This window comes from Chelonoidis abingdonii, chromosome 2 (genome assembly GCF_003597395.2).
Source record: "Chelonoidis abingdonii isolate Lonesome George chromosome 2, CheloAbing_2.0, whole genome shotgun sequence".
Taxonomy (NCBI): Eukaryota; Metazoa; Chordata; order Testudines; family Testudinidae; genus Chelonoidis; species Chelonoidis abingdonii.
The window spans coordinates 21,305,339-21,323,744 of NC_133770.1; the positions used below are offsets into that span (position 1 = coordinate 21,305,339).

Sequence of the window (18,406 nt, forward strand, 5' to 3'; positions counted from 1 at the left end):
GCAGATATATTAACTGAAGCTGGGTGTAGTAATTACAATGGAACATAAGAGTGGAGTCTGTGCTACAAATGCACATACAGGTAAGTGTAAGAAACGCTGTTGGGAAAAGTAAGCAGCACCAGAGATGTAGGAACCAGAATAAAATCTACATAGCAAATCCACAGATCTGAAAATATACAGAATTTTGGAGGTGGGGGCAGCTTGCTGCAGGGATCCACGATGGGCACCTCTCTGCTGAGCTGCAATTTTGTGCTGGCCAGGAGTGCCACGTTACATGGGCAGTGCTGCCTGGCAGTCCGGGGGGAGGGGACTGCAGCAAAACTATTGCTGGTTGAAGTTTGAGAGAGAGAAAAGGTGTGAGGGAGGAAAAACGTGAGGGGAGGATTTTTTTACTTTTTTTTTTTTTTGCAATTTAAGTTTTGTTTGAAGTTCAAATGTTGACAAAAAATTGGGGACACAATAGTGAAAGCTACTCCCCACCCCCCTTTCCCACCCAGCTTTCATCAGTGCCCCATATGTGGTCGCAACAGGCTGACCAGAGCTAAGGAGCCCCCAAGTCCAGAGGTGGCTCAGCATAGGGCCTTGCCCCTCCCCCAGTAAGAGCGCAGCTGGCCCCCACCACAGGGAGACAGGGCGGGCAGCGCAACGTCCGTAAATCAGCCAACATCGCGCAGAGCGCGCGCCGCTTTGTCCAGCCCCGCCCGCCGGCGGAGAGCTCCGCGTGCGTTCGAAAGGCTCAGCTTCACCCAGGGGCACGAGGACACACCAACCGTTGGGGCACTAACCACGTGCCCCTTGCCTGCCCCTTCCAGAGGCAAAGCCTCAGTGCCTAACGCCCACATTCCACACTCCTCCCTCGCGCTACATGAACTTCCGGGCTGCGTGCGCCCTCGCCTGCTTGACGTTCCGCCCGCCCACTTGCGCGGCAGGCACGCGTACGCCTTGGTTTCTGCCTCGCGTTGCCGCGGGGGAGGGGGCGGGCTGTGATAAAGCTTGGGCGTTGTGTTGCTAAGCAACCCGGTCCGAACCGTGGCGACCAGAGCAGGTTGGTGTTAAAAGGACAGTAACAGACTCCATGGGACGAGCCGAGGGGTGCTGCAGAGTCCCCAGGCAGGGTGGGTGTTTGTATCGGGGGCTGACCACAGGAGCCAATAAGAGGGGGCAGGGAGGCCAATGGGGTGTGTGGTGAGGGAGCAGGGGCCATGGGTTGGGAGGGGATGAGGAAGCCGGGGCCAATAAGGGGGAGGGGTAATGTGTGATAGGGAGAGCAGGAGCCATTGGGTGGGTGGGAACCAGGGGCCAATAAGCAGGGCACTGTGTGATGTGGGGAAGCTGGGGCCAGTAAGGGGGAGCACTTTGATGGGGGGAGCAGAGGCCATTAGTGAGCTGAGGAAGCAGGGGGCCAATAAGGGGGGCAGTGTGCAATGGGGAGGACAGGAGCCTGCTGGGGAAAACGGGCCAGTAAGGAGAGAGGTGCTGGGTGCATTCAGGAGCAGAGGCCATTGTAGGGAGAGAGACGGGGAGGGGGGAGAAGCAAAGGCAGATGAAAAGGGAGGGCTGGTTCTGTGGGAGATGAGTGGGAGGATTGATAAATGAGGGAGACACATGACATGAACCAGTGTGCAGTAGGGAGACTTGTGCAAAGATGGGGCTACTGTTATGGGATCTGATGTATTTAAGAATGAGAAGGAGAAAGAGGTGGGTAGGGCAGGGTGAATAGGTGGTTTCTGTAAAATGGGAATAGTCAGCAACATTTAATTTGCCTCATTCATGACTGCAAAGTTCTGTGGCCCAGGGACGGAAGGTGCTATAGAAATTCAAATGACTGATTATCATAAAAATCAGCGGTTAGAATAGCACTACACAGAGTCTTTATAAAGAGTGATTTGAGGAGATCTTTTGGCAATCTGGTGCACTTTTTTAAATGAGTAATTAACATGTTGCAGTAGTTAAAATAGATTTTATTATATTTTTAAATTTTTAGTTCAAAACTTGTTTTTACAATAAGAGATTCTTTAGTTAGGGATAGTTTTAACATATTTTGAGAAGAGGAACAGAAGGTCAATTAATCTCTGAAAAAAGAAATCCTTTCAGTCCACCAAACAGATACAGCACTAATTGGGACATTCCCTAAAATCTCCAACAACATAACTCAGCTTTAACCTGAAGAAACCACCTCCAGGTAGGAGTAGTTCATTGTCCATGACCTATGCAATCATTGGCCTTATTACTGAGCCTGTCAAAAGTGAGTGCCAGTTGTAATGGTAATTGTATGATGTCTCACTGAGCCAACTCCCATGAAAGTTAATGGAAATCTTCCTATTTTTTTCCAATGGGAATTGGATTAGTTCTTGAGAGACTTGGCTTTTTAAGGGTCAATTATTGGGTTAAAAAACAGTCTTTTAATGTCCTTCCCTAAGTTATACATCAAGGGTAGGCAACCTGTGGCATGTGTGCTGAAGGCAGCATTCAAGCTGATTTTCAGTGGCACTCACACTGCCCGGGTCCTGGCCACTGGTCCGGGGGACTCAGCATTTTAATTTAATTTTAAGTGAAGCTTCTTAAACATTTTAGAAACCTTACTTACTTTACATACAACAATAATTTAGTTATATATTATAGACTTGTAGAAAGAGACCTTCTAAAAATGTTAATGTATTACCAGCACTCGAAACCTTAAATTAGAGTGAATAAATGAAGACTCGGCACGCCACTTCTGAAAGGTTGCCAACCCCTGTTATACATAATATCTGAGACTGTTAATAGGGAATTTTTTGTTATGTCTAGTTTACTCTTCACTTCTTATCCTGTTTTTGTTTATTTCTATCAAGCTTGAGCAGTGGATGTAGGTGAGCCAGATAATTCACTTTTGTTTATAATCAGCTTCTAGTTTATTCCATATTTAGGTGCTCTTTGTACTTGGAAAATGCTGCAGTGTTTGGACTACAAACAAGACAAGGGAGCATTTGGAGTATTGTTTGTTTCAACAGTTTCCACTACAACTAAAACAAAAAAGTCTGGGTTTTTTTTTTATTCATAAAAGATAGTTTTTCAAAGTCTAAATTATTGTGAAGATATGACCTGTGTCACTTTAAATATTGGGACAGCTTTCATTCCATAATAAAGAGAAGGGAAAATTATTATTATTATATAGTCTGTGCTTTAAATTCAACTCAGAAGCCAAGCAACAGCTCATGAATAGGGCCCTACCAAATTCACGGCCATGAAAAACGTGTCATGGACAGTGAAATCTGGTCTTTTGTGTGCTTTTACCCTATACTATACAGATTTCACAGGGAGACCAGCGTTTCTCAAATTGGGGGTCCTGACCCAGAAGGGAGTTGCAGGGGAGTCGTAAGGTGATGTTAGGGGGGGTCATGGTCTTGCCACCCTTACTTCTGTGCTACTGCCTTCAGAGCAGGGTGGCCAGAGAGTGATGGCTGCTAACTGAGGACCCAGTCTACAAGCAGCAGTGCAGAAATAAGGGTGACAATGCCATGCCATGCCATCCTTACTTCTGTGCTGCTGCTGGCAACAGCACTGCCTTCAGAACTGGGCTCCTGGCGAGCAGCCACCACTCTTCGGCTGCCCACATTGCCACCACCACCAGCAGCCCAGAAGTAAGGGTAGCAGTACCACAACCCCACTCTAGAATAACTCTGCAACCCCCACCCCAGCTCCTTTTTGGGTTAGGACCCCTTCAATTACAACTCAGTAAAATTTCAGATTTAAATAACTGAAATCATGAAATCTACTATTTTTAAAATCCTATGACCATGAAATTGACTAAAATGGACCATGAATTTGGTAGGGCCCTAATCATGAAGCACAGGTATGAAGTGCTCCTTGTGAAATTCTAAACTCATTAAAAAGATGGCTGTACTCTATACCATTTAAAGTTTCTGAATAAGTTTATGGATGTGGTCTACAGAGAACACATTGTAATAGTCTAATTTTAAAGTGACAAAGCCATGGATGACAACAGCAAGGTTTTCATTAGATATGGTCTGGAAATGAAATTGGCTCTTTTGACCAAGTATAAATAGAGGAAAGCAATCCTAACTACTGATACTATCCAGAACTCTGTATGAATAACTCTGGTAATGAAAGACGGATGCACAACCTCGTTGAAGGAGAATAGAACCACAATCATGTCTTCTGGTTATTTTCCCCAACGTACCATTATCCCCTCCAAATGATCTAGACTGAGCCTCAACAAGATTGGTTAGTCATGCTGCAGTCTTTACCCATCACTGAGGTGCACAGCTGCTTCTATTACTACAGCAGTCAAGATGGAGACAATTGTAATCCTAATGTAGATTAATGATGCCAATTCTAAAATAATAGCCTCATCATCAGGTGATTGTAGTGTGTTTTTCATTCAAATCCATAACTCACTTCTATAATGTCCAAAATAAATAGGTTAATATATATGGCAAAATCCAGTTAATGACTCTATCACTGTAACCTTGTCTTTTCTCATTCCACTCCTTCTCTATTATTTGTTATCACCACTCATCTTCAAGGTTCTCTTCCCCCTTTTTTTGGTGTTATCTGTCTTCCCTTAATTTTTCCATAGGTAAAACAGCAGAAGTGGGTGAGTTGTTAGGAGGGATTTGAATGTGATAAAGGAAGTGGACTTGATGGACAGGTTTGTGGGGGTATGCCAAGCACAAAGGGCAGCGGGGAAGAAGGCACAGAAATGTTTGTGAGAGGAGGATACAAAAAGCATATTGAAGGTGTAGTCATTAGTGAGCAGAAAGATTGATGGGGAGTAACACAGACACATCCAGGTCCAAGATTCAGGCAGGGGTTGTGCAACATACAGCCTTGAAATCAAGGACAAGAAGTTTTAATTAGATGCACACCAGCACAGCGAGTAAATGGTGTCTAGTTATAGTCACGGATAAGAAGGTAGCCTTTGGCGACAGCATTTTGGATGGAATGGAACCATAAGGTTAGTATGAAGACAACCAGGGGAGGATATTGCAGTAATGAATATGATATGGGTAGGGACAAGGAATTTGGAGGATTTTCTATTTGGGGTGGAAATGAAAGGCCAGATTTTGAATAGAGGAGGAAAAAGGCAACATTAGTTGACTATAATCTTGATGTGGGGAGAGAAGGAAAGGGAGAAGTCAAAGACATCCCCAAATTAATTACAGGCCTGCATGACAGAGGATAGTGGTGTCATTAACGGTAAAGAAGATTGGAAGTAGTGGAGGTTTGGGATGAAAGATTATGAGCTTAAACTTGGCCATGCTGAGTTTAAGATAACAATAAACAATCCAATATAGGCAGTCAGGGAGGCAACAAAATATGATCTCAAAGTAGAGTTGCCAACTGTCTAATCACACGTACCCAAACACCCTTGCCCCACCCACTGTCCCAAAGCCCCTCCCCACTCACTCCATCCCCATTCCTTCTATCGCTTGCTCTCCCCCACCCTCACTCACTCTCACAGGGTAGGGGATTGGAATGTGGGAGTGGGTCTGGGCTGGGGCTGAAGGGTTCAGAGTGTGGGAAGAGGCTCCAGGCTGAGCCTGGGGCAGCAGGTTGGTTTGCAGGGAGGGGGTGTGGGGTGCAAGCTCTGGGAGGGAGTTTGGGTGCAGAAGGGGGCTCTGGGCTGGGACAGTGGGATGGGATGCAGAGGGGGTATGGGGTGCTGGCTCTGGGAGGGGGCTCAGGACTGGGGCATGAGGTTAGAGGTGCAGGGCTCCTGCCAGGCAGCACTTACTTCAGGCAGCTCCCAGCCGGTGGCACAGTGGGGCTAAGGAAGGCTCTTACCTACTCGCTCCCAGAATCGGTCAGCAAGTCCCTGTGGCCCCAGGGGGCTGGGGGAGGAGGGGGCTCTACACGCTGCCCCTACTTGCACGCACCCCCCCATCTCCCATTGGCCGCAGTTCCCAGCCAATGGGAGTTGTGGAGTTGGCACCGGAGGCAGGGTCAGCACACAGAGACCACTGCGGACCCCTGCCGCCCCAGGCTGCAGGGACGTGCTGGCCGCTCTGGTAGTGTCATGGAGCCAGGGAAGGCAGGGAGCCTGCCTTAGCCCTGCTGTGCCACTGAACTTTTATCAACCTAAAATCTCCCGGTTTGGCTTCAGTAGCCTCCCGGAGATAGAGCCTGATTCTAGGAAACTCCCGGGAAAATTGGCAACCTATATCGAAACACAGAGTACAGGTCAGGAGTGAACAAATATACCTGAAAGTCATCAGCAAAGAGAATTCAGCTCAGTGAGCACATGAATTCAGCCAAGGATAGGAAAACAGAGGAGAAGGCTCTGAACAGAGACCTAGGTACCCAAATTGAGAAGGGGGAAAAGGGAGGAGGATGATTGACCAACAGATGTTGAAGTAGCTTCCAGAGAAGTGTGTGTGTGTCTCTGTATGGTGCTTATCTTAATGGGGTCCTGGTCCATGACTGGGGCTGTTAGGTGCTAACACAATACAAATAATCTAAAAAGCTGATAGAAAGGCAGGTTTCCAGGACAGATCCATTAGCTCCTATCCAAAAATATACTGTATACAGCATGTGCAGTGCATTGGAGTTTGTGGGGGCAGAGGGGTCACAATCTACTTTTGGTTACATGGAGCTAATTTTTTCAGCACTATTGTGTGTTGTGCTAACCTCTTGTTGTCCACAGGTGTAGAAAATAGTGAACATTAATTTTGTATACTTCCGCTGTACTGTCAATGAGAGTATTTCTGTTGATCAAAAACATTACTAATTCTTTTGTATTTTTGGTTCTAGAACTACAAGATATTACAAAATATGCTGTCAATTGTCCCTGTCAATGGAGCATCATTATTCTCTTTTGAAGACAAGTAGTTCATCAATGACTTCAGTTCACAGTTCTAAAAACAACTACAAGGTGCGCAGGTCATATTTTATGCTAAAAGGAGGGAGCATTACAAAAAATGGAAATGAGTATAGATAGGCCCATTTAGTGTGTTAAAAGTAATATATACTTACAAGTACTTGTTTATGTTCAGGGCTCTGAAAGGCAAGATTAGCCTTGGGATTGTTTTTAATTATACTGAGGCAAAATATGTTTAGGCATGTCAAGCTTTTATAGTTCATAATGAGTTTATTGCATATAATAATTATGGGTTCAGTAATTAAAAGTTAAAAATTACTGCTATTTTATTTAATATAAACCATAAATCAAACATTTCTTTTGACTTTATAAGTTAAGGTTAGGATGTGTCAGTAACATCAATCTTAAGTTTCATATTATGGTAATTGTATATTAGTAAGACTTCAAGCATGGGAGTTGTATATGTATAAAAATCTTTGTCAAATTAAAACATCATTGGCTAAGGGCTGAACTCTTCTTTTTTAATATACTGTATATAATGTACACGTATGCAAGTCATTTATATTATGGAATTTTTTTTAGGGCAGTTCCTCCAAACAAGATACTTTAGCTGTTACTGCAGTTGCTTTACAAGATCATATTTTACATAACCTACAGCTCCAGGATCTTTCATTAGCAGATCCTTTTAAATCAAAGTTAACGAATAAAAAGAACATTCACAAACCTGTGAACAAAGAGATGGTCAGAGCACTAGTATATACTGGACTAAGAAAAAAGAGCATTCTCCACACAAAAAAGGAAGATCCAGAAAAAGAATATGTCCTTGATCCTAATCCTCCACAACTAACGTTAGGTAAACCATTATATTCTGATTTGTGTATTTTTGCATTTTATTTCAAACTTATTAGAATACAATAACTAGATGTTCTTTTCAATACTGTAACTTAGCATAAAACTGTATAATGCATAGAAAGTTTATAAAAATGTCAAAAATCAAGTACTTTGGGCCTTCAGGTAAACAGTGATCATTTAAACAATAAGGACAATTTAAACTGCCATCAAAAAAGTTGAATACTTCTCACATCTGTTATATATTTGAATTTATTTTCAGTGTGACAGAGAAGGACGAAACTAGTAAGTCTAGATGAAGAATTTTTTCATTCTAGAAACCGGCACTGTTTTCCGCACGGATTTTTTTATATATATATTTTTTATATTAGTGGTTGAAAGTACAATGCAATACAAGTATAAACAAAAACAGATGTTATTTTTAATATTGGCATGATTACATAAGATTGTGTGCAACTGTTGCTTTACCTTTCGTTTAGTAAATGATGTTTACTAGTTTGGGCATAAATTGTATGCTTTTGCTAACGTTTACCCACCTCTGCCCAAACTTAAAAATGTTTGTTTTTGCGACGATCCTGGGGCAAAACCCAGCAAGAATTAACACCTGTAGTTAAATATCTACTTCACATTAAGAAGCAAACATGCAACAAGATAAAAGTCACAAAAGTGAGAGCTTGGAATCATGCCTAGTAAGCAAATTTCTTTTAAAAAACCTCAGTTACTAACTTTCCATAACTGTTCTTCAAGGTGTTTTGCTCATGTCCATTCCAGTGTGGGTGTGTGCTCACCCTGAGCACTGCTGCCAGAAAGTTTTCCCCCCTGGTATCCATGGGGTCGGCTCTTGTGCCCCCAGGAGCCACACCTTCATAGTGCCTGTATATAGGGCCCTGCTGCTTCTCAGTTCCTTTTTGCTGGGTAACTTGGACAGAGGGGCAGGCAGGGTGAGCAGGGAGTGGAATGGACATGAGCAATGCATCTCAAAGAACAACAGTTACTGAAGGTTAGTAATTGTTTTTTCTTCTTTGAGTGCTTTGCTCATGTCCATTCCAATGCAGGTGACTCCCAAGCAGTTGCGTGGGTGGAGGGTTTGGAGTTAATTGGCACACTGATTGTAACACTGCTTGGCCGAAACCTGCATCATGTCTAGCTTGCTGGGTGATGACATAGTGGGATGTGAAAGGGTGGACTGACGACCGTTTTGCTGTTCTATAAATTTCCTGAACCAGGACTTGCGCTATGAACATTGCCGCCGATGCTGCAGCTCTTGTAGAATAGGCTGTCAATGGAGGAGCCGGGACCTTTGCTAGATCATAGCATGTTAAGATACAGTGATCCACAACGAAATTCTCTGGTCTGAGACTGGACGGCCTTTCATTCTGTCTGCAATGGCTAAGAAAAGCTGAGCGGATCTCCTTTTTATGGAAAGGATTAGTGTACACATAACACCTAGCTGGAGTCTGTTCCTCCCTGTTAGTATGTGGCTTCGGATAGAAGACAGGTAGGAAGATATCCTGGTTACTATGGAATTGTGAGACCACCTTTGGCAGGAAGTCCGGGTGTGGCTGCATCTGAACTTTGTCCTTGAAGACGACTGTGTATGGTGGTTCTGAAGTAAGGACTCTGATCTTTGAGACCCTTCTGGCAGAAGTAATGGTGACCAGGAAGGCCATCTTTCAGGACAGGTAGAGCAGAGAGAACGTTGCCAGCAGTTCAAATGGGGTCCTGTTAGATTTGCCAGCACCAAGTTGAGGTCCAGAGAGGGAGTGGCTGGCGTATACTGGGGGGTATAGCCATTCCAATCCCTTAAGAAAACGACCACAGATCGAGTTTGAGAAAACTAACTGCCCATTCACCCATGAGTGAAAGGCTGAGATTGCAGTTAGATGTACCCTAATAGATTATACTGTTAGGCCTTGCTGTTTCAAGTGGAGTAGATAATCTATAATGAAAGGCAGTGTTGAATGAGCAGGCAAAACCCCTTTTGTGCTGAACAGATTGAGAATCTCTTCCACTTTGCTAGGTAAGTGGTTCTATTGGACAGTTTCCTGCTCCCAAAAAGCACCTTGCAAACAGGCCCAGAGTATATCAGTTCTGCAGGATTCAGCCATGGAGCTGCCAGACTCAAGGTTCAGATTACATAGACAGGTATGGTCCCGAGAGATCAGGCCCAGGAACAGGGGCAGGGTGATTGGCGTGTCCACCAAGAGATGTAGGAGGGTAGTGAATCAGTGCTGACATGGCCAGGCTGGGGCTGTCAGGATAAGAAGCGTCCTGTCCCTTCTGACCTTCAGCAGAACTCTGTATGAGAGGCATCGAAGGGAATGCATACAAGAGATGGTCCGTCTAAGGGAGGAGAAAGGTGTCTGCGAGTGAGCCCAGGCTGTGGCTAGGAAGGAGCAGAACTGAAGACACTTTCTGTTGTGTTTTGTCGTGAATGGATCTACCTAGGGAGTTCCCCACCTCTGGGAAATGGTGCTCACAATGTCTGGGCAAATGGACTATTCATAATGGTTGGGAAAGGATCTGCTGAGGTGATCCACTAACTCATTCTGTGAGCCCGGAAAGTAGGAGGCTTCAAGGTGAATTGAGTGGGCTATGCTGAATTCCCACAGTCGAAGAGCTTCCTGGCATACGGGAGAGGATTGTGCGCTGCCCTGCTGTCATGTTGTATGTAAGGATTGACATGCCCATTGCTCTCCGAGTGGGTTTGGAACACCTGGCAGGCTAGGGGCACTGCCTTCAGTTTCCTCACACTGATGTGTAACGAGAGCTCTGTCGGGGACTGGAGGCCCTGAGTTCTGTGGGTCCCCAAATGAGCCCTCCATCCCATTGCTGTGCTGAGAGACATTGATGACTGGGTCCTTGAGAATGGGATTCCTGCTGCACATACTGTCCACAGGTCTAGCCACCAAAGAAGGGTTGCAATCATGGACAGAGGAAGCGATACCGCCCTGTCCAAATGGTGTCAGCCCAGGGCATATGTTGACACCAGCCAAGGCTGGAGAGAGCTGAGCCGTAATCTCACATGTTATACCACATAGGTGGATGATGCTATATGACCTAGGAGCTTTAAGCAGTTTCTTGATGGGGTGATTCCTCAGGCTCTCTCTGAGTGCCCCAAGTGCTCTGAACAAGTTTTCTGGGAGAAAGGCTCTGGACTAGGTCGACTTGAGGACTGTTCCAGTTCTATCCTTTGAACTGGGGAAAAGGTAGATTTCTGCATATTTATCAACCACTCCAGGTCCTGTATTATCTGGAGGTTGACTGTATTATCTCCACATCTGCCTCCATCTGGGCCTTGGATCGACTTTTGATCAGCCAGTTGTCAAGGTAGGGGTAGACTTGAACCCCTTTTCTTCTTAGGAAGGCTGCGATGACTGTCAGGCACTTCATGAAAACTTGAGAGGCTACTGACAGGCTGAATGGGAGCACAGTAAATTGATAGTGCATGTGGTTCACAACAAATCATAAGAACCTTTTGTGTCCCTGAAATATCACAATATGAAAATATGCATTCTTCAAGTTGAGAGTGATGTACCAGTCCTCTAGATCCAGAGAAGGGATAATGGAGGCTAAGGAGACCTTGTGGAATGTCAGTTTCTTCATGAATCTGTTGAGGTTTCATAGGTCCAAGATCAGTCTGATTAGGACCCCCAATCCCTTCACTCCGGTGGAACCTCTTCCACTGTTCCTGCCCTTTGGAACAACTTGCACCTCCTGATCTAGAAGTTGCTTGTGAAAGGGGTCTCTAAAGAGGGATGGGAAGAGAGGGTGGGAAGGAGGGGAACAACTGAATTGAAGGGTATATTCTATTTCTATTTTGTGTAGCACCCAGCGATCTGAGGTAATATGGATCCATGCCTGATAGAAATGGACAACCGGTCAACAAAAATAGGGGAAATTGGATCCACATATTGTCCTGGTACATCATCCCTAAGTGTCCCATTAAAAGTCTTTCTTAGATCCCACTGATTGTCTCAGGGGGTGGGGGAGGAGGGGGGCAGGCACTGGGACATATGAGGACTCTGACAAAAACCTCCTCTTATAGCCTCCACTCTTCCTGCTATAGTCTTGTCTCTTCTATGGCGGATAGAAGCAGGCCAGTGGTTGGGGCTCATGGTAATTCCTGGTGGGAGCTGGTGTATGCAACCCCAGGGATTTCAGGGTGGCCATAGACTTTTTCAGACTGTGCAGCTTCAAGTCTGTTTGCTCTGAAAAGAGTAACTTGCCTTCAAGCAGAAGGTCCTGCACTGTCTGCTGCACCACATAGAGCAGTCTCGAGGACTGAAGCCATGAACTTCTTCTCATAACCATAGCCGAAGCCATGGATCAGGCTGAAGAGTCTGCCGTGTCCAAAGCTGCTGGGAGGGGTGCCTTTGCCACCAATTTCCCCTCTTCAACAAGGGCCAAGAGCTCATGCCTAGACTCCTACAGCAAAAGCTCCTTGAATTTTGCCATTGTGCTCCAAGAGTTGAAATCATACCAGCTCAGGAGCACTTGCTGGTCTGCGATCCAGAGCTGGTGGACACCAGTTGGGTACACTTCCTGCCAAAAAGGTCTAATTTTTTGGCATCTTTGGCCTTGGGAGTTGGCCCTAGCTGATCTTGCCACTCCCGCTCATTTGTGGCTGAAACTACCAACAAGCCCGGCGGGTGTTGGTATGTGTACAGGAATTTATACCCCTTGGGAGGGACAAAGTACTTCTTATCCATCCTCTTTGCAATAGATTGGAAGGACACAGGGGTCTGCCATAAGGCCTTGATGGAGTCCAGAATGGCATTGTTCAAAGGCAGAGCCAGCTGAGATAGCCCTGAAGCTGCTAAAATGTTGACCTGAGCATGGAATGATTCAGAGATCTCCTTGACCTGGATATCCAGGTTCTGGGTTACCCTCCTGATGAGCTCCTAGTGCACCCTGTTGTTTTCTGGGAAGACTCTATACTTGTTCTAGCCATCTTCTCTTTGGAAGAGGAGGAAGAGGAATGAGGCATGGGGCTTTGTTCCTGGCCCTCTGCACTGGATGGGTCCCATGGGGCTGGGTCTTGCAGTTCAGTACTGGGCTTAGCATCAAGGCCTGATCCCTGCTCCAAGGGAGGTAGTGAGGGAGTTCTCAACCCCAATGCAACAGAGTAGGACCTCCGGGACTGTGAACCCTGGACTGGCTGAAAGTCCAGGGATTCCAAAATGGCCACCGTAGTGGCATCTGCCACTGCGCTGGTGACCAGGTCATTGGTGAAATGCCCTGGCTCATCTCAGTCATTGGGTATTGTTGGTTGGAGTGGTGTCTCCTCCTGCAGGAGACATATGACTCCACCTCAGAATCTGACTCCGAGGAGTCATTTCTCAGCGACTAGGGTGAGGTGATGCCAACTTGTGTTGGTGAACGGTGCTGGGAGGAAGGAGATAGGCACTGCGCCTTTTGATGGCATCTGGGGTCTCGGTGATACAAAGATCCTTGCCTCCAGTGCCACCGCAGTCAGCTCCCGAGTGGCAGGGGATGGCAGTACCAGGAGTGACAGCAACTCCCTCACTGCCTCTAATGCCTCTGGCATGGATGGAAGCACCAGGGCTGTCAAACTCTGGGTGGCTCTCCCTTGGCGGAGTGTCCAACGGCGCCCTTACTGGGGCCGGAGTCAGTGGTACCATGCGCACTGCTGGCATTTCCAAGTGGCCCAACACAGGTCACACTCTATCAGTATCTCTATGCCCTGCAGACCTTGGGGTTGGGGAATCTCCCCTGATCAGTTTTTCTCTGCTTCTTTCTTGGCACCGTCAATAGAGAGCGGTGCCGAGAATCCCATGCTGGCGTTGTTGTCCTCGGCACTAAGAATGAGTGTGAGTGTCAGTGCCAGGCCATAGACAGAGTCTTTTCTTGGCTCCAGAGAAGCGGAACGGCGCTGCACCTCCTTTAGAGACTGTGGGGCACTTCTCACTGAAGCCGAAGTACTTGGTGCTGAGTCATTGTGACTCATCTCCGAAGCACTGCCTCCATAAGGACACTTGAGTCTGGTGTTGCTGTCCTCCTTAATTCTGGGCCTGAATCCCTTGCAAATCCTGCAACTCTCCTGCATGTGGGCCTCCCTGAGATACTTGAGGCAGCTGGAATGTAGGGGACTAACCAGTATTTGCTGATGGCATGATACACACGGCTTGAATCCTGAGGATCAAGACATACCCCAGCATGATGGAAGTGCTGACCCTGTTAAATGGAGTCCACTACCAACTATACTAATTATGTGGACACGACTTCAGGGAGCACCAGAGCTGACCTGACAGATATCACTGAGAGAAAAATTTTTCCAGCGATGGAATTCAGAGCAAGCACAAACCTACTTTGGATTGGACATGAGCAAGCACTCAAAGAAGAAATATTTCTTTATTATAATACAATTTTACAGTGGCAATAAACATTACTATAAAAATGCAGCAAGTATATTAGCAGACTAACAGCCATGATGTCTTTCCCAACCATTAGTTTCAGAGATCCCCTTGCTAAAGGATTCTACAGCATTCTTACCATGAAACATTTCTTTTGGTTTCCCTGTCTTTCCTTGGGCACTCAAGGGCTGGAGCACCCATGAAAAAAATTAGCAGGTGCTTAACACCCACTGGCTGCCAGCTCCCCCACTTCCTCCCCAGCATCTCCTGCCCACTGGAGGCTGCACCGATCAACTCTTCCCCCTCCCACTGCCTGCTGTCCGCTGCAATCAGCTGTTTCACGGTGTGCAGGAGGCTCTGGGAGGAAGGGGGAGGAGCGGGAATGGGGCACACTCAGGGGAGGGGGCAGAACTGGGTGGGAAGAGGCAGGAAAAAGTTGGAGACTTGGGAGAAAGGGTGGGGTGTGGGCAGGACCTGGGGCAGAGCGGGGGTAGGAAGACGCAGGATGGCGTGGGGGCTTTGGGGGCAGGTGGCGGGTGGGGGTGGGACGTGGGTCAGAGCGGGGGGCCTGACCACCCCCGGGGTCTATGCTTCCTTTTCCCCCAAAACCTCTTGACTAGACTTTTTTTTAAAAGACACAGACCTTCCCCATCAAGATCTTATAATATAGTGAGATAAACCCCACTCATTCTGATATCAGAGGGGTAGCCGTGTTAGTCTGGATCTGTAAAAGCAGCAAAGAATCCTGTAGCACCTTATAGACTAACAGATGTTTTGGAGCATGAGCTTTCGTGGGTGAATACCCACTTCGTCGGATGCATGTCGAAAGCTCATGCTCCAAAATGTCTGTTAGTCTATAAGGTGCCACAGGATTCTTTGCTGCTTTTACACTCATTCTGATTTACTCTCTTTTTCTGGAAATGCCCAAAGACCCCAGTGAAGATCACATTGCCATTGGGGTAGCTGCTATGCAGACACATATGTCCGTACTCTAAAGAATTTACAATTCAAGACCCTGATTCTGCAACGAGACCTACACAGAATCAATAGGATGCTGTACCGGCACAATGGTCTGCCTGTATGGCATCAGTTGCAAGGTCAGGCCCTAATTTCATAGAGTAATAGAAGTGTAGAGCTGGAAGGGACCTCGAGAAATTCTTCAGTTCAGCCCCCTGCACTAAGGGAGGACCAGCTAAACCTAGACCATCTCTGACAGGTGTTTGTTCAATCTGTTCTTAAAAACCTCCCTGCGAAACTTATTCCAAAGCTTAACTACCCTTATACTTAGAAAGTAGATTCTAATGTCTAACCTAAATTGCCCGTTCTGTAGTTTAAGCCCGTTACTTCTTGTGCTACCTTAAGTGGACATGGAGAACCATTGATTGCCATCCTCTTTATAACAGCCTTTAACATATTTGAAGATTCATCAGCTTCCTGCAGTCTTCTTTTTTCAAGACTAAACATGCTCAGTTTTTTTAACCTTTTCTCAGAAGTCAACTTTTCTGTGCTTTTTATCATTTTTGTTGCTCTCCCCTGGACTCTCTCCAATTTGTCCACATCTTTCCTAGTGTGGTGCTCAGAACTGGACACTAATTCCCTGATGCTTTTCAGCAGTAATACTGCCTAGCCACTTATTCCCCATTCTGTAATTGTGCATTTGATTTTTCTCTCTTTAGTACAGTACTTTGCACCTCTCTTAACTGAATTTCATCTTGTTAATTTCCGACCGATTCTCTAGTTTGTCAAGATTGTTTTGAATTTTAATTCTATCCTCCCGTCTCCTTCAGCAGGGAGTTCCCAACCACCAGTACTCTACACCTCTTCCTCTTGGTGGCTCTGAGCCTCCCAGGCTTGGGGACCAGTGGCTCCTCCCCACTTTCTGTTGCCAGTACAGGGATGGATGGGGGATCTAGAGAGTGGAGCTAGGTCTACTGGCTGAGGTGGCCAGGAGCCAGTCTCCTCTCTGCAGAGCAGGCTGTTCTCCTTCCTCCTGTGGTGTACTAGACTCAACAAATAAGTAACAAATAGGACAAAAGTGAGTGGGGAAACAGGGGTAGTGTTAATATGTTCGCATGATTATGGTTTCACATCAGTTAAAAGGACTTTATTTGTCTGGGTTTTATATTTATTTGCCTCACATGAATGGTGAGAGTCATTATGGAAGCTGAAGGCTTAGTTGAAAAAAATAAATTAAAGTGTGAATGTATTCATTTGGTTTTTATAAGACAGACAAAATATTTCCTTCCCAACTCAGCACTAAAGGGTCCAATATAGATTTTTTTTGTGCAAGTGAATCCAAAGAATTTACTGAAAGACAGAAACATTTAAATTACTCATTTTAAGCGTTTTTATAAAGTATTTGTTTTTGTAATTTAAAATTGAAAAAAAAATTTAAAAACTTTTACATTTAAACATCGTCATGTAATCTTCAATATATCTTTACACAATAAACTGTTTATATTTTTACCATAACTTTTTCCCATCTGGCACAATAATTGTATCCTCCTACAATATTTCATTGTAATAATTACATTTCCAATTCTTCTTGTTGTGAAGACAACCTTGCAAATGTGAAGTGATCCAATGTTCTCTTTCTAAATCTGCAGACAAGTCAAACAATAGCTCAGGTCTGCACTACCCCATTCACCTCAGCATGGACATTAACTTTAAAGATAAAGATGTGCAATTTAGATGTCAGTATTTAAAATTGTCTCACTTGATCATTTTAGCAGAAACATCAAGCTAATGTGAAATGGATTTGTCATGTAAACTTTTGGTGAGTAAACATGAATATTCTTGGATCTTGATGACTCCAACCTCCATCTCTAGGGCCTTGACAAATGCAATCATGCCCCACTTTATTCATTCAAAATGCAGCTTCAAAGATCATTTTCCTGGCTAGTCATTTTGATCCTGCCACCCCTCTGTGTGTGTCCCACCACTTTCTCTCCCTTTTCTACTGGATCGTAACAAATGACTCATCTTTGTTTTTAAGGCTGTTCTGTCCTATCCCTGTCCTACCTATCATCACTTATTCTCTATTGAAACATCAACACCTGCCTTCACTCTGCCAGTGTTGCCAGCCTTTGCCACACATTTGGGAAAATTTCTCACAAGCATCTTTGTGATTAACTCTCATATCACCCCTCATGCATAGCAGGAGCTCACAGTAAAAATCCACATAGCCACCTCATTGCCCTTCATCAAATGGCTTGTTAAAATTCTTCTCTGTCATGATGTCTACAAAAAATGTATGGTTAAGTAGATGTGCTGTGACCACTGCTTTTCATGCTGACCAAATTTGCATCATTGTTATCTTGTGCTCCCAGTGTCTGTGTATCCACATGTTGTTTCTTGTCTTATACTTAAATTGTAAGCTCTTTGGGGCAGTGACTGTCTCACTGTTACGTGTTTGAACAGCACCTAGTAAAATGGGATTTTGATCCATGATTGGGGCCTGTAGATACTACTGCAATACAGATAAACAGCAAAACTTTTCTCATGACTTGGACTACCACGTGGGCTATTTAAAATTGTATTAATTTACAGATTTCTGAAGATATCAGTCATAATTGTTTCTACAGGATCTCTCCTCTCTCTTTTAAAGCCCAAATTTTGCTTCAACAATGATGAGGCTGATAGAGGAATGCATTTTACTACAGGGAAGTTGATGGAGAGTGCATTTTTCATCAGTGAAGAGAATATTTTGCACTACTAAATATAATACTTTAATTTCATACACTTTCTCTTTGCCTCTAGTCCTAGATTCAGGATGCACTTCCAAGCACCTAGAACTATGAGCTCCAGGATCTGTTGATAGGGGCTGGATTAGTGTCTGGGTATCAAAGCTGCCCAGATACAGTGCTGAGGATCTCCTGAGCCTGTGAAAAAAAGTACATATACTGCACTAGGAACTGTACACGCTTGCCAAGAGAACCTGCCTGCAGCATTGGTTAAAGTTTTCTTTGCCACCTATTTTAGGTTGCCAATGCAGCATATAAGATTGCTTAACAACGCTGATGGATTCTAGGCTCAACTGCTTGAGCAAGAAGCTGTTATTTTCAAAGTAACAAGAAGTTTGTATGTGATGCGATGTGATGGAAATCTATAGTTAAAGAGTACAAACTATAGTAAGAAAAAACTTAACAATTAACCTTAGACTTTATGCTTATTTTAAGTATATTGAAAATTTTTTACTATCTACAGAACAATCATGTTTTTCTAGTAAAGCTGTGTTCCTTACGAATAAAAGTTTGCAAATAAACTTGTAAACTGAGATAAACCATAAAGCCAGACTCAGCTTTTGAAGACATCTTTTAAGCTCTGTGAAATTCTTCCCTCTCTTCGCAAGGACTAGAAT

General features: G+C 44.8%; 1 protein-coding gene across 1 annotated transcript in view; it reads left to right on the forward strand.

Annotated features, from left to right (window-relative positions):
• Positions 1-972: 972 nt before the first annotated feature.
• RNF32 (ring finger protein 32) overlaps positions 973-18,406 on the forward strand; it is a 55,346-nt gene continuing 37,912 nt past the window's right edge. The window contains exons 1-3 of the mRNA XM_032783883.2: positions 973-1,045; positions 6,754-6,874; positions 7,403-7,673. Coding sequence (XP_032639774.1) covers positions 6,797-6,874; positions 7,403-7,673 — 349 coding nt within the window. The 5' untranslated portion in view covers positions 973-1,045; positions 6,754-6,796. The remainder of the gene's footprint in view (positions 1,046-6,753; positions 6,875-7,402; positions 7,674-18,406) is intronic.